Raw genomic sequence first — 15,437 nt, 5'->3', positions numbered from 1 at the left:
ACAAAAATTGGAAATGGAATTAAAGGCACCTATTAAATACAAAAGCTAAATCAGTTATTTCTCTTGCCCTAACTAGGCTATTTTTAACCACCTTTCCCCAGATTTTCCCTTGATCGCTGCTGCTCCACTTATCGCTTTGTTATTTGTCTCAATTTAAAATAGTTATATACTTTTGAGGCATGCAACGTTACACAAAGGATGACCCTGACTGGAGTTTTGCAATGAGAAGCGGAGTGAAACTGTAAAGAAACCTTGCATAAGTGAGGCGTTCCGAGTTGGCTGGACTGGGGCCCAGCTTGCAGAGGCTTTTTTGTTGATGAGCGGGCCTGCACCTCGGCAGTGCAGTGGGCTTCGGGATGATGGTTGCCTCCAAGTGTTGTTCTGCGTGGTGATTTCGGTTCAGTGTTGCAGATCTTTGGAACTCATCTTGAAGGACCACGAGGTAACCCGGGGAGAAAATCCTTGCAGTTTTCCTGGTTAAGGCCCACACTTGGTTCGTTGAGATCCTGCTGCATGATGTGTCGCATATCCTACTGGTTTCGGGAGGCAGGGGCCAGACAAGGCGTGTCGGTGTGTTCAGTTTCTGCGACTGACTTTGAAGATTAGGTGCCATGCTTTAGCAATCCTGATTTGGAGGCTGGGTACTTCAGGTTCGACGAAGCATCGAGTCTTCAAAGCCTGTGGTCATTTTGGGCCTCCGTCCGCTTGCCTTGTCTTCGATAATCGCCATGAGGGGATAGAGGTGGCTGGTTGTGTTGAGTGATCCTACCCCTGGCCAGGGCCGAGGCTGTTGGTCGCCTGGGCACTGACTTGGTGGAAATGAAGGTGCTTTGTTCGTTAGAATCCTTGACAAATATTTGATGTTACACACGCACACACACCTTGTGATTCACTCCTGGTTGCTCTCCGTCCCTTTTGCTAGGAGGCATTGGCAGCACTGATCATAATCCGAATATATAGCTGCTGATCCGTTCTGTATGGAGTGATGTTGGTTCCGTACAGGACCTGAGACTGGTCTTATGTTGCCGTGTTAGAACTTTAGAACTGGGGCTTTTGCAATTTTTCTTTTGAATAGATGGGGAATAATGAATGTGCAATTGAATCCTGTAGGGGTGTAGAAGGATCTGGTATCCAGAGGATGATGATAGCGGTGCGTCATTGATATCTCTGCACATGGGAGATGTATGTTGGGGCATGGCAAATTTATCCTGACCCTCGTGGGAATTAAGAGTAATCACCAGGTGGGAAGGTGTTCACCATTTTACCATGGCTTTATCCTGTTTCTCCCTTCTTCTCTGGTGGGGCTTTTACAGGTATCAAGTTCTGTCTAATAATTGTATTGATCCAGCTGTATTCTTCTTCTCCTGTTTCCCCTCTGTATTCATGTATTGAGTCTTCATTTTTTCTTGGAAATGTTGTACCATTCCTGTGGTTTTTTTGCATTAATTGTTAAAATATAAAATATAAATAAATATAATTTTTTTTTAAACAAATGATCTAGTGATGATGACTCCAAAACATATGAGAAAAATGGGCCTTTCATTAAACACCAAGACAACTAAGGTCCTCTTCCAATAGCTGCCATAGCACAACACCTCCCACCATTGATTGTGATCAACAGAGAGATCTTGGGAGGCTCCTCTGGGTGAAGACAGACAGACGATAAAATTCACCATCGCTTCCAATGTTGCAGCTCAACCTTAGGCTGACTGAGGGAAAAAATAAAGTATTTAAAGACCAAAATCTCAAACCCAAGACTAAGGCCAAGGCCATGGTTTGTGGGGCAGCAGAGATACCAATGCCTTAAAGACACTGATATCCCACAGTAGGCCCCTCAAAGCAAGTACCACCAGTGGTGCCTTCACAAGATCTTCCAAACCTGGCGGCAAGAAAGGCATCTAACAGCAACATCATCACCCAAGCCAATTTGCCCAGCATTATGGGCTGAATCACAAAACCAGCAACAGGTCTCTACTTGGAACTCGGTTGTGGCAGGAGATTCCCAGGATGGCAATATCCCTGCCAACACATGGGAGTATCTGGCTTGTGATCGCAATCTGGGAAGATACTGAACAGAGAGAGACTTCATTGGAAACATGCAGGTGAAAAATCAAGGTGTCAACTGAAGCACACAAATCTACAAACAACCAAGCTACTCAAACTTTCAAGAATCACCTGCCCTACATGTGGCAGAGTCTACAGACTGCACATTGAACTTAATCAGCCATCTCAAAACCCACTGAACCGGAGTGGAAGCAATCATCCTTGACCCTGAGGGACGGCTCAAGATGATTGGTACTCATGTTAAATGCAAATCTAGTGAGCTTAGTTTCCATTATTTTAAATGGGTAAACTACGGTGTTAAAATAGCACTGTTAATCAGCATTCTAAAATAGCAAATAAGTAAACCTGCAGTGGTTTCACTTCCAACTAAAGAAACATTAAGAAATAATGCTTAAATGAGAATTCGGGTGTTATTCATCTGTTTCCATCCGGACTACTAATCATTCTATTTTAGCGGCATTGTCATTTTGAATTTAATTTTTAGTTAAAATCTTTGTATTAAAATGCAAGCTAGTGATCTAGTGATGATCACTCCAATGCATACAAGGAAAATGGACCTTTCATTGAACACCTTAACAATGATTCATATAGTACAGCACATCCCACCATCAATTATGATGAATGTAACTTTTTAAATTATCAATAAAACTTCTGATAGTGATTACATTTGTCATTTTTAGACAAAACAACAACAATGATTGTATTTTTTTAGACAAAACAACAACAGTGCATCGAGTAACACAGTATGGATTGGAGTTCAACAACCAGTGACTTCGGCACTTTGGCTCCCAAAATTTAAGTTGCAAATTGAAATAGGTTTATAAAGTTACAAATCTGGATATTCCGATATCCTCAGCAATGGATCTGGAAACTTTGTTGTCATGGAAACAATGAGTCAGAGAGCACTTCCCATGGCAAGATTTTCCAACCATTCAGAAAAATACCAATTTTCATTCCCCACTAAAATTTTGCTAATCACAAAATATCACTGACAGCAATTCTGTGTGGGAAAGAAACAAATGGCCTGTTACATACTGCAGTCCAAAGATTGAGCCATTATAACAAACGCAACAAACATCATCTTCAACAATTTTTTTGGGAAAGCAAAAAGGTTTATATTTTGGGGAACAATTCAAGAATAGCAAAATACTAATAACTTTATTTGTGTTACAAGTAGGTTTACAGTTACGCTGCAATGAAGTACTGTGAAAATCCCCTAGTCGCTACACTACGGCGCCTATTCGGGTACACAGAAGGAATTCAGAATGTCCAATTCACCTAACAAGCACGTCTTTCGGGACTTGTGGGAGGAAACCGGAGCGTCCGGGGAGAACTTGCAGACTCCACACAGACAGTGATCCAAGCCGCGGATCAAACCCGGTTACCTGGCGCTGTGAAGCACCACTGTGCTACCGTGCTGCCCCTGAGGATGAGGCACACATTTTTTTCATAACTATGAATTGTTTTAGTTATAATTTTGCTGGATGTCACACTCAAATTGGTTCTGGGTATTTCTGGCAATCACATCAGGAAATGGAGACAAGAAAATAGTAGCTGTCATTTTTTTTCTTACAAAATACTAACATCAGAAAAACAAACCAATGTTGAATTCATCTGAATTCGAAGAACCATTGCATGGTTTCAAAAACTGAAAGATCAGAACAATCGTTCGTTGAAAAGGGAGGCACTCTATACTTTACAACAAAACTGCCTGCAAGTGGAAAGCGCAACAATTCAGCCATATTAATTGATATTGTTTGAAGAACATGGTGCCTGAAAAACTACAAGACATCATTTCATTGCAGGAATAAGTCCTAATGTACTTCAGCAGCTTTCAAAACAAGTCGGTAATAAAAACAACAAACAAGAAGCATGAGAAAGCGAAAGTTTATTTATCTACTAAACAATCCCATGGGAGTAGACAAAGGATTAAGCACACTGATCAAGCAAACGCTAAACAGTTTATCATGACAGTAATATCACACATCTGTGTCTGGCTTACCTGCTCAATATGGTGAGCAAGGCGAGGGCTGACCCAGTGGACATCATTTATAAATGGCCAGTAATCCTTATGCTGAGAGTATACCTGTTTAATTGTAATAAAACCATAATTAATTACTTGCATACTTAACTCTCTAGCACTAGTTTACACTTCACACGTAATTCCTCTTTAGTCCAGACTCAACTAATTACTAGCAGTCTCAATGGCAACTTCACCAAAGAAAATTCTGTTAAGGAGTTAAGTACTTGCTTATCACAGCCTTAGCATACTGTAACTCTCGTCCAAGGACATTGATATGTCAACAAGTGATGTAACAATAGCTGCTCCACAATATTCGTAAACTAGAGATAAACTTTACAGTATTGCAAAGCACAGAATTAAATATATTCCACAAAAGATTCTTCTTTAGACATGTCTATATTCCTTATTTGTCAAATATATTTAAAATAGTGAATTGCAGTGGCTCCAGCGAACAACAATCAAAGCAGCAGGAATAAAAAAAACTACAAGTTTCCATACCCCCTTTAAAAAATGCTACCTTACGTACAATGATATCATTTCATCCGCTTCATCAAGTTCCTGAATTGAGGGGAGCTGCATCGATGTCGAAGCTGTGGGCTTCCCACCAAGTGGAACGAAAACTAACTTGCTTTAATACAGCTATTCTGATATGCTGTTATTTTAAACAGTGAATATAAAAAAAACACATCTGCAGTATGAGTCACAGTACTGCAGTAGCACACAAGTAAGATACACGAGCTATGGGAGCCAATTATCAGAATTTCAAATAGAATGATGCACAATTTAGTGGCTCAGGACACCTTAAAACCTCTCAATTACATCACAGCATTGTAACAACTTACCAAAGTCAATTATTCATTTTCAACATGTTACCACAAACATCAGCGAAGAAAACTTCAATTCTCACTGACACCCATTGAATTTAAGTAGCGACGGTCATTTACAAGTCTATGGCAGCGTTTCTTTCAGATCTTCAAAAATCCATTTGACAGCGAAGGACAAATTCACAAGTCCACCTCAACCCAAAACAGTTCAGCACTGAGTTACACAGCAAGTAAAAAATGGGATTTTAAGCTCATTGATTTTTTTTTTTAAAACACCTTTCTCCTCTGTATGAGCATTAGAGCATGGTGCTTTAATTAAAATCTACTCCAACTGATGCCAGGTGAGATACCTTTAAATAAACAAAATAAGCTAAAATCGCATTATTCTAGTTACTATCAATATCTGTGGGCTGCAACTCTATCTTTTCACAAAGGTGTAGGTTTTTAATTTGTACCTTAATTTGCTACAGCATTTTAAACTTGCTACATCATTTTAAACTTGCTACAGCATTTTAACACATGGCTGTTGCAAGGGCCCTTCCTGTTGATTCCTTTTTCTCTATTTTTGCTGTCATCATTTTGATCCATGGATGCTTAATTGACATATACCTTCAAGAGGGGAAAGTGAGGAATTTCAAAGAAGAGAACACGGTTAGCTTTCAGACAGCAAAACTGAAGACTTTTTGGCATCCGAGGGACTGGTGGGACTTGGTTCGATTGGTTGGCTGGTGGCCAATAAATTGGCCAAAGGCAGTATTCTGCCAGGTGACATGCGGTGATTAGGTCCTGCCTGAGTGGGATGATTTTCAGAGAGCCAGGGGAGAAACAGTTCGGGACCTGAACACTCAGAAAAGGAACTGCTATCTCTCTCCCCAGTGTTTCCTCCAAAAAAGCGGTTGTATTTCTGAAATTGCAGAGACCCGAATGAATCTACAGTGAAACAGAAATCTCCAACTGAAAGCCTTGAAAGACAGTGTGCTAGAAACAACTGTCTGAAACAAAGATTCTTAACTTTTTACTTTACACCCATCTTTGTTTGTCTGTCTTATATGCGAGTACATATAGAGGGTGAGGCGGGTTTAAGTGGGGGGGGGGGGGGGGGGGGGGAATTAGATAATAGTTAGCCTGTTGTATTTGCTGCATATTTAATTATAGTTAATTTAATTAAGTTTATTAATAACAGTAACAAATCTGATGATTGTAGTTATTGGGCAGCTAAGAGACAAAGATTTGGGGTGTTTTACCAAGAAATATTTATTTTTGCAATTCCGGGTCAAGTGGGGCCTGAATTGACCACGCACTTGCCCGGGGGTCATAACACGCTAGATTATAGAGGTGCTGGAATGGTTTGGGCCAGGGTCACCTCCTGAGTGAAACTACTGTACAGCACTCCCATGGCAAACACCACCAGCTCTGCATACTGCCGACTGCACAAAAGCAGGAGGCAAGGACGCCCACTGTCCCCTCTGTGGTTTGCCCTGTGAACCTGCAGGGGGGAGGATGGGAACAGAGGGGAATACTGCTCAAACTGGCCCAGTTCAAATTTTGCTACCTGGGGATCCAACTAGCCCATGACTGAACACAGATCTACAAGTGAAACCTGGCCAGTCTGGTGGAGTAAGTAAAAAAGGAACCTGCAGAGGTGGGGCTCCTTCCCACTCTCCCTTGCAGGGAGCCCAAGAATTAGGAAGAATGTCCTACAAAGGAGGGGAAATGTGGGAGGCCTGGCCCTCCCCAACCTCCAGTTCTACCACTGGGCAGTCACCGCAGAAAGAGTACGGGGATGGGTCAAGAGGTGGAGTGGTCAGTGGTTAGCACTGCTGCCTCACAGTGCCGAGGTCCAAGGTTTGATACCGACTCTGGGTCACTGTCCGTGTTTGCGTGGGTTTCGCTCCACACAACCCAAAGATGTGCAGGGTCGCTGGATTGGCCACACTAAATTGCCCCTTAATTGGAAAACATGAATTGGATACTCTAAATTAATTATTAAAAAAAATAAATAAAGGAGTGGAGTGGTGAGGATGAAGGAGTGTTCCTGTGCCAGGACATACCTCCGAGCACTAGGCACAACCACACTCCCATCCCACCCCATCCCGCCCCACCCCACCCCAGCCAGATGCTCGAAATGCCCAGAGGTAGTAGCCACCCTCCAAACGTGGAATCAAATGAGACAGCACTTCAGACTAACCAAAATGGCCACCATGGTCCCCATTTGCAACAATCACAGGTTCACTCCCACAACAATGGATACCTCCTTCAAAAGATGGAGACAGGACGAGGGGAAACTGACGGTTAGGGACATGTACACAGATGATAGAGTAGCAACCCTGAAGGAACTCACGGCGAAGTTCCAGCTCCCAAGTGGGAATGAACTAAGGTACATACAAGTCAAAAATTTCCTCCGTAAGGAAATAACGATGCACCGCGGATTCCAGGACAGTCAGTGCTAAAGGACTACTGAACATGGCCGAGCTAGGGGACATGGAAGCACAACTGTTAGAAGAGGTACGCTTATTGTTTATTGTTGGGCTTAAATTTGGGAGAAAATGTGAAAAGGAGAATTTTTTTAAAATATTGAAATAAAAAAAAAGGTACACTCACTCCTGGACGAGACAAAGAAAACTTGAGAGGAAGAACAAGGCAGGGAGATAGGAGGAGGGCTCTGCATTGAAGCACTGTACAGGGCAAACTTCACCTCCACCTGCTTTGGGCGGAGCCTATCGCAACTAAAGGTGGTGCACGGGGGGGGGGGGGGGAAAGACAAATACAAACTGTGCCACATGTTCTGATCTTGCCCCTCATCAAGTACTGGACATCCTTCTTTGAGGCCACGTCCAGGGTTGTGGGAGTGAGGTTGGAGTCATGCCCACTAGTTGTGGTCTTAGGGGTATCAGAGCAGCTAGAGATCTTCATGGGGAGGGGGGAGGGGGGAATGGGCTGACACCCTAGCCTTTGCCTCACTGATCGCCTGCTTGAAACTCTTGCTCGGATGGCGATCTGCAGCACCACCCAGGGTTGCAGACTGGCTGTCCGACCTGGAAGAATTTCTCATACTGGAGAAGATAAAGTTCATCATCCGTGAGTCTGAAGGCGGCTTTCACAGAACATGAAGCCATTCACCAACTTGTTACAAGACCTGCTCATAGCCAGCAACCAATAAATTAAGGAGTGGGATGGGGACACAGGACAAGTCACAGAATAAGGAAGAGAAAGGGCAGGGGTGGGGGGAGGACGAATGCACTCAAAGAAGTTCAGAAGAGAAGAGAGACAGATTGCTGACAAATTACAGCCTGAATCACAATGCATGTCAATTATTGTATCTGGCCATGTAAAGTTTACAAATATAAAAAACGTGAAAACGTGAATAAAAATATCTTTTTTAGAAACTGGATATTGTACAATTCAAAAAAGGAGAATAAGAATCACTACTTCCTATGATATAATACACCCAGTGGTAACACTAGCCAGTTCTTGGAAACCTAGTCAAGTAGCAACATGCAATGAAGCACTTTCCACACAGAGGACTTGGAAATTTGATTTGAAATCTCTGTATGAAACTAATCTGAGCAGATCTCTTCCACAATTCCTATTCTGGAATATAATCACACAATTCCTAATCTGGAATATAATCAAACAGATCTTCACATTTTTGTCTTTGAGGAGCATAATCCAAAGCAAAAATTAACTGGTTTCATACTGGATTCAGTTGAGCCACTGCAGTGTGCAGTAACAATCTTTGAAGTGACTCATGTAAAATTGTTGTGTGCAATTTTGCAGATAACAGAACCATATTCTGTGTCAAAAGGCACAAAGGAGCAGATTCAATACAGCAAGGCCCAGGTGTTCAGTGCTACACGATGCAAGTTACAATTCAATTGTAAAATTTGGCAAGTTATTAAATGCAATATTCATGGTAACTGTGCATAAGACTCAAGAGTTCAGAAAATAATCACCAAGTAACATTGATCATAGTGTCCTGCCAAAGATAGAGCTTGCTTATTCGGTTGCAGTCTCCCTCACATCTACAGTAAAAGAAAAAGCCCTTTCATATTTAAACTACATTTCCCTTATGGCTCAAACAATGACAGCTACTATTAACCAAAGTTCCTTCACTAATATGATACATTCAGTAGAATGTGTGGACTAAGAATGAATGAGTATGATCATTTAGATTTTTTGGAATTATTGATTACAATAGCTAAATTATTTATTGGCAAGTTCTGCTTGCTACTGCAAATATATAGTAATTGAGTTTTAATTGGAGTAAACTCTCCACCCGACTGCAATTTAAAAAAATATAATTGAAACCTCGTCTTCCAGGAGTCCATGGCACATAATCTTGTTCATGTCTTTACAGAGTCGCGCCAATCCTCCATACTTAGACCAGACATTGGGGTTGTTTGTCGACAGCAGTCCCTCCACAGTCGTCTTCAGGCCTCCCAGCAACATCCAATGTTCTTGTCTATAGTAAATTTAAAAAACAAAAACAAATTAAGACAACTAAATGAGGTTATTTTATGTGGACCCACATTTTAAGAACATTTGTTTCCAAATTCAGATGTTATTTTCCTATTTCCAATGCCACTTTCTATTATAACAAAAAGCATCCTTTGAGCAAAATAACATTCATTATATTCTCTGGTTTGCACAGTGGTTAGCACTGTTGCTTCACAGCCTCAGGGTGCCAGGTTCGATTCCTGGCTTGGGTCACCGTCTGTGTGGAGGCTGCACGTTCTCCCAGTGTCTGTGTGGGTTTCCTCCAGTTTCCTCCCACAAGTCCTGAAAGACGTGCTTTTAGGTAATTTGGACATTCCGAATTCTCCCTCCATGTACCCGAACAGGCGCCGGAATGTGGCGACTAGGGGCTTTTCACAGTAACTTTATTGCAGTGTTAATGTAAGCCTACTTGTGACAATAAATATTGTTATACTAGTCACTAATCAGCTTCTCTAATGGCCTTGTGTATAATGGGTGTAATGTTTTGACAGCACAGACACACAATATCTGTACAGTGAGAAAAAGAATTTGTACCCTCAAAAACAAAAGGCAAATAAACCAATTTTGAAAGTGGCACTGTGTAAGAGAAGGCAGTGAAGACCTACTGCTTTTATTTAACTGAGGACCATTCCCTTAAATGAACTTAATTCTAGAATATTTATCTCTCAACCCATTTACAAGTAGCAGACCAGTGAGCAAATCAAACACAGGTTTCTATGTATTTGTACAAGGTCATTAATAAACCTATATTTACAACAACTTAAATTTATCTACTATTCCTCACACTGAAATTCCATATCAGAAGTCTTAATAGAGCAGAAGATATAAAGACAGGATGGCAGGGAAGAATTAAATTAGGAGACAAAACAAAGACTGGGTGCTGAGAATCAAGGAGATGTTTGAAAACAGGGAGGTAGGGAGTAAGATGGAAAGATTTTGGAAGGAAATTCCAAAAAGCAATAGTATGATGACCAAAAGAATGGCCACCAATGGTGGATTACAGAGGATAGGGAACAACAAGTACAAAAGTGTAGGAGGGGTGCAGTGTGCAAGCAGCAGCATATGCTTGAAGGAAGTTAATGACATATGGTGCAATGATGCTTTCAAAGATTTAGAAGTAGAAGGATTTCAAAGTTAAAAATCAAAAAAGCACAGGGAGGCTGGGAAGCACAGTAAATAAAGGGATTATGAAAGTACAAAGCAATCAGCAAAGAGCATGAAGGTGGAAGCATTTTAAATTAATTGCAATTTATGGAGAGTAGAAGGACAGCATAAGAGAAGTCAAGCTTCCAAGTAAATTTACCAATAGATGCAGCAGCAATGATGATCAGGTAAAGATAACGGTGAAGAGAAGATGCAGCAAAAAAAAAATTGATTCTGGATCTATCAACATGTCATGTTTCATTTTGGACTCAGCCCTAGGCGGCAGTCAGTGAAACTTGTGTACTGCAAAGGACAAAACGTAAAAGTCAAAAAGGATGGCTTCATTTGATTAATCAGAGACATGATATCATAGAGGCAATTGGAAGATCAAGCAATAACCTTGAAATCAAGAGAAGATAGAGAAGTAAATCAATGTGTGATCAGCATACATAGAAACCTGATCCCTGTTTCTAGACAATGTCATTAAGTGACATTACATAAATAATGAAGAGGATGAGGCTGACGAGTACACTGGTAGTTAAGTTACCTTGAAGGGAGGAGGCAGTTCGTGATATCATCACCATTGATAAAAAAAACTTTAAGGAATCCTTACTAATACCCTTTCCTATAATAAGGGGCTATAAGGGACTGGTTTAGCACAGTGGGCTAAATAGCTGGCTTGTAATGCAGAACAATGCCAGCAGCGTGGGATCAATTCCTGTACCAGCCTCCCCGAACTTGCGCCGGAATGTGGTGACTAGGAGCTTTTCACAGTAACTTCATTGAAGCCCACTTGTGACAATAAGCAATTATTATTATATTGTAAGGAAGTGCAACCAATCGCCTTAGTGAAGGAATCAGCAGGTGCAATAACAGAAAATGCCGTAGATTGTACAGGAAAGGGATGAGTGGTGCTGAGGTACTCTGATAAAGTCGCACAGGAGAAAAATAACTGACGTTGAGCATTCAGCCTGTATGAACATGACAGCAATGTGCGCACATATAATCTAGCTACATAAATTCTTTCCATATACTGGCAGGAAGTGGATAATAATGGGGCAAAATAATGGGACACTCAGTACAAAAAGTAATGTGAATAAAATTGGTATTCCGCAAAGAAATGGGTTACGATCTATGCAAGCCACTAGCACATTTTGCAGGAGTCCCTCATCCCCTGCCCAAAGGCAGCACAAGGAAAGATTGTTTTTACACAGTGAGTCATTGGGATGTGGAATGCACTGTCTGAGTGTACACTGGATGCAGATTCACTCGTAGTTGTCAGAAAAAAATTGATTATCTGAAGAGGAAATATTTGCAAGGTGATAGAAAAAAGGGAGGGGTGTGGGCCTAGCTGAGTTGATCTTGCAGACAGCCAGCACTAACACAATAAGCTGAATGGCCTCCTTCTGTGCTATAACCATTCTAATGACTACTTATTTTTAAAGCACATTTTGTAAAGACAAATGCTGGGAAAAAGGATTGGGCAACAACCTGGTCCAGCAGTAACATTCTGCACTTAGCTGGTAGGATCTGTGCAGATGTAGAAGGACTAACTCAATAGCGCAGAACAGCAGTACCAGTTCATAGAATCATAGAATTTACAGTGCAGGAGGCCATTTGGCCCATCGAGTCTGCACCGGCCCTTACAAAGAGCACCCTACTCAAGCCCACGTATCGACCTTATCCCCGTAACCCAACTTGCCATTTTCTTGACACCAAGGACAATTTATCAAGGCCAATCCACCTAACCCGCACGTCTTTGGACTGTGGGAGGAAACTGGAGCACCCGGAGAAAATCCACGCAGACACGGGTGGAACGTGCAGACTCCACAGACAGTGACCCAAGCCGGGAATCGAACCTGGGACCCTGGAGCCGTGAAGCAACTGTGCTACCCACTATGCCACCGTGCTGCCCCACATTGTGGCGCAAAACAACTAAAACATGTCATGCAACAGCACAAAGTGCTGGCATGTGGGATCCTCGCCATGATCTCCCAACAGCATTCACCTGTCAACACAAGAACAAGGAGAAAATAAATCAGATAGCCAAAGACCCTCCAGTTGCAAAAGAATACTAGAAGTGGCTGAGGAATAAATTATCTGCACTTGCAGTCAAAGAGATGTGAAACAAAGAAACAATTTTATAAAAGGAAAGAAAAAATGCAAAAGTTTGGTATACTGTCTCCTCTCGAACAAAAAAGTTTAAATTGGAGCCCAAACTATTGGGATACAAATTTCCTGTTGCTTGTAAATATCTTATCTGAAAATATGAGCAGTCTCATACAATTTCTAGTGGGCATGAGTTCACAACACAAAACTATTCCTTTGTTTAAATTTAAAGTACTCAATCCATTTTTTTTTCCAATTAAGGGGCAATTTAACATGGCCAATCCACCAATCTGTACATCTTTGGGTTGTGGAGGTGAGACCTACACAGCAACAGGGAGAATGCGGACAGAGAGTTAGGGCCGGGATTGAACCCGGGTCCTCACCGCCATTGAGCAGCAGTGCTGACCACTGCACCGCATAAACTATTCCCTAATTTGGCATTGCAATTTGTTTTTCTCATTTCAAAACATTTTTAGTTTAAATTGTAATTGGATATGGTGCAGAAAGTCTAATTTCATTAAAATTCATACTCATTAATTATTTATTTATTTTTTTAAACCAAATCAGAATTAACAGGAGGATACCGTCATTGGTAATCTCACTTAAGGCAGTCGGATACCAGGTTTAATGAAAAAAAATATAGTGCAAGATTTTGCTCTTTTGAAGCTGGTGATAATAATCTTTATTGTCACAAGTAGGCTTATATTAACACTGAAGTTACTGTGAAAAGCCCCTAGTCACCACATTGTGGCACCTGTTCGGAGTACACGGAGGAAGAATTCAGTATGTCCAATCCACCTAATAGCACGTCTTTTGGGATGCCCATAAAATGGAGCCCACCATAGAATCCCGACAGGAGACCATTCAGCCCATCAAATCTGCACCAACCCTTCAAAAGACCACCCCACCTAGGCCATATACCCTGCCCTATTCCTGCAACCACACCCTAAGAGGCAATTTAGCATGACCAATCCACCTAACCAGCACATCTTTGGGCTGTGGGAGGAAACCGGAGCAGCCAGAGGAAACCCATGTACACAAGGGAGAATATTCAAATTCCACACAGTCACAATCTGATTGGAGTAAGATCCAGGGAGTGGTGCTGAAAATTGGGGGGAAAAAATCAATTTCCTTGGAGGTGACCATTCTTAATACACAATAAAAGTATACTTGCAAAATATGAGGGGTATCAGGAATGCAAAAGGTGACCTTTAGAAACCTCCTACGTCCATTCATGACATCAGAACAAACGAACATAGCCATCTGTCCTCTCTACCCCATTTAAATGATTCAAACAAGACTAATATATATATATATATATATGTCTTTATGTCATAAATTCTTGTAACTGCATCTCAGAATTCTTTACTGATTCAAAATTCAAAACTGCACAGATATCTCCATGTTCATGAAGACACAAATCTAATACGTGAAATTCATTCTCACCTGTCAGCATTGAATGTTAAAAGAGCATACATACATTGTGTAAATGGAACTCGATATTCCCCATCAACCTAATCTCTCCCAGTCTTTCTGCAGCCGAGCAAGAGACAAATTTGTACTGGAGGCACCTGTCATTACAGCAGCCTCCACCCGTTTAGTATGACTGTGCTAATTAAATAAATTATAATCTGGAAACTAAATAAGGTCAGTTACCATAACAATTAAAATTATAACCCGCGAACTAAGCACTGCACAAGATTTGTAAATCGTAAATGGGGAGGGAATTCCAGGCGCACAAATCAGGGACAGCCCGTTGACAAGAAGTGAAGACAGGACACAGGAGACATGTGAAGGCAGCTCATTCTGCTTGGCAGGTACCTGCACTCTGCCTCCTCGGCGCTCTCCATGTCGCGCGGCCAGTTAGTCTCACTCCATGTCAACATGTCCTCAGGAACCCGGGCCTCTCCCCGGGCATTCCGGGGAAGTCAGCTCTCTGTCACCCAGCTTCTCAACTTCCTGTCGAGGCCACGTTCCGAATCCGCTTAGCACAGCCTCTCGGTGCTGTTCCCCCCATCGACCAGAACCAGTCTCCCCGCGGCCACTGCCTCGACTCCCCTCAGGCCTCCGCCTTCCTTCACAACACGTGATTTCAGGCTATGCCCCGCCCTGCCAACGGCCCCGGATACAAACCACTCCCCCGGATACAACCCGCTCCCCCACCCCCGGCACACACACCGACCTCCAGCCCCTCCCCCCCAACCCCGGCCTCCAGTCCCTCCCCCCCAACCCTGACCTCCAGCCCCTCCCCCCCAACCCCGACCTCCAGCCCCTCCCCCCAACCCCGGCCTCCAGCCCCTCCCCCCCAACCCCGGCCTCCAGCCCCTCCCCCCACCCCCGGCCTCCCGCCCCTCCCCCCACCGTCCTCCCGCCCCTACCCCCACCGTCCTCCCGCCCCTCCCCCCCAGCCCGGGCCCCGCCCCCCCCACCCCGGCCTCCCGCCCCTCCCCCCACCCCGGCCTCCCGCCCCTCCCCCCACCCCGGCCTCCCGCCCCTCCCCCCACCGTCCTCCAGCCCCTCCCCCCACCGTCCTCCCGCCCCTCCCCCCAGCCCGGGCCCCGCCCCTCCCCCCAGCCCGGGCCCCGCCCCTCCCTCCCTCCCGGGCCCCTCCCTCCCTCCCGGGCCCCTCCCTCCCTCCCGGGCCCCGCCCCCTCCCTCCCTCCCTCCCAGGCCCCGCCCCCTCCCTCCCTCCCTCCCGGGCCCCTCCCTCCCTCCCGGGCCCCTCCCTCCCTCCCAGGCCCCGCCCCCTCCCTCCCTCCCTCCCAGGCCCCGCCCCC

The 15,437-nt window shown here is 43.6% G+C and overlaps 1 protein-coding gene across 4 annotated transcripts in view; it reads right to left on the bottom strand.

Moving 5' to 3' along the window:
* The window catches only part of rubcn (rubicon autophagy regulator), a 77,520-nt gene extending 62,751 nt beyond the window's left edge, over positions 1–14,769 (bottom strand). For 2 of the 4 annotated variants that reach the window (XM_038815581.1, XM_038815583.1), the window contains exons 1-3: positions 14,482–14,769; positions 9,220–9,373; positions 4,067–4,150 (exon numbers count right to left, since the gene is read on the bottom strand). In XM_038815581.1, coding sequence (XP_038671509.1) covers positions 4,067–4,150; positions 9,220–9,373; positions 14,482–14,546 — 303 coding nt within the window. In that variant the 5' untranslated portion in view covers positions 14,547–14,769. Of the gene's footprint in view, positions 1–4,066; positions 4,151–9,219; positions 9,374–10,711; positions 10,821–14,481 lie in introns of those variants that run through there. The other 2 variants (XM_038815582.1, XM_038815584.1) reach the window with 2 other exon arrangements.
* Positions 14,770–15,437: the final 668 nt, after the last annotated feature.

This window comes from Scyliorhinus canicula, chromosome 13 (assembly GCF_902713615.1).
Source record: "Scyliorhinus canicula chromosome 13, sScyCan1.1, whole genome shotgun sequence".
NCBI lineage: Eukaryota > Metazoa > Chordata > Chondrichthyes > Carcharhiniformes > Scyliorhinidae > Scyliorhinus > Scyliorhinus canicula.
Note: the sequence above shows the minus strand (reverse complement) of the source record. Positions and strands in the feature narration are given on the sequence as shown.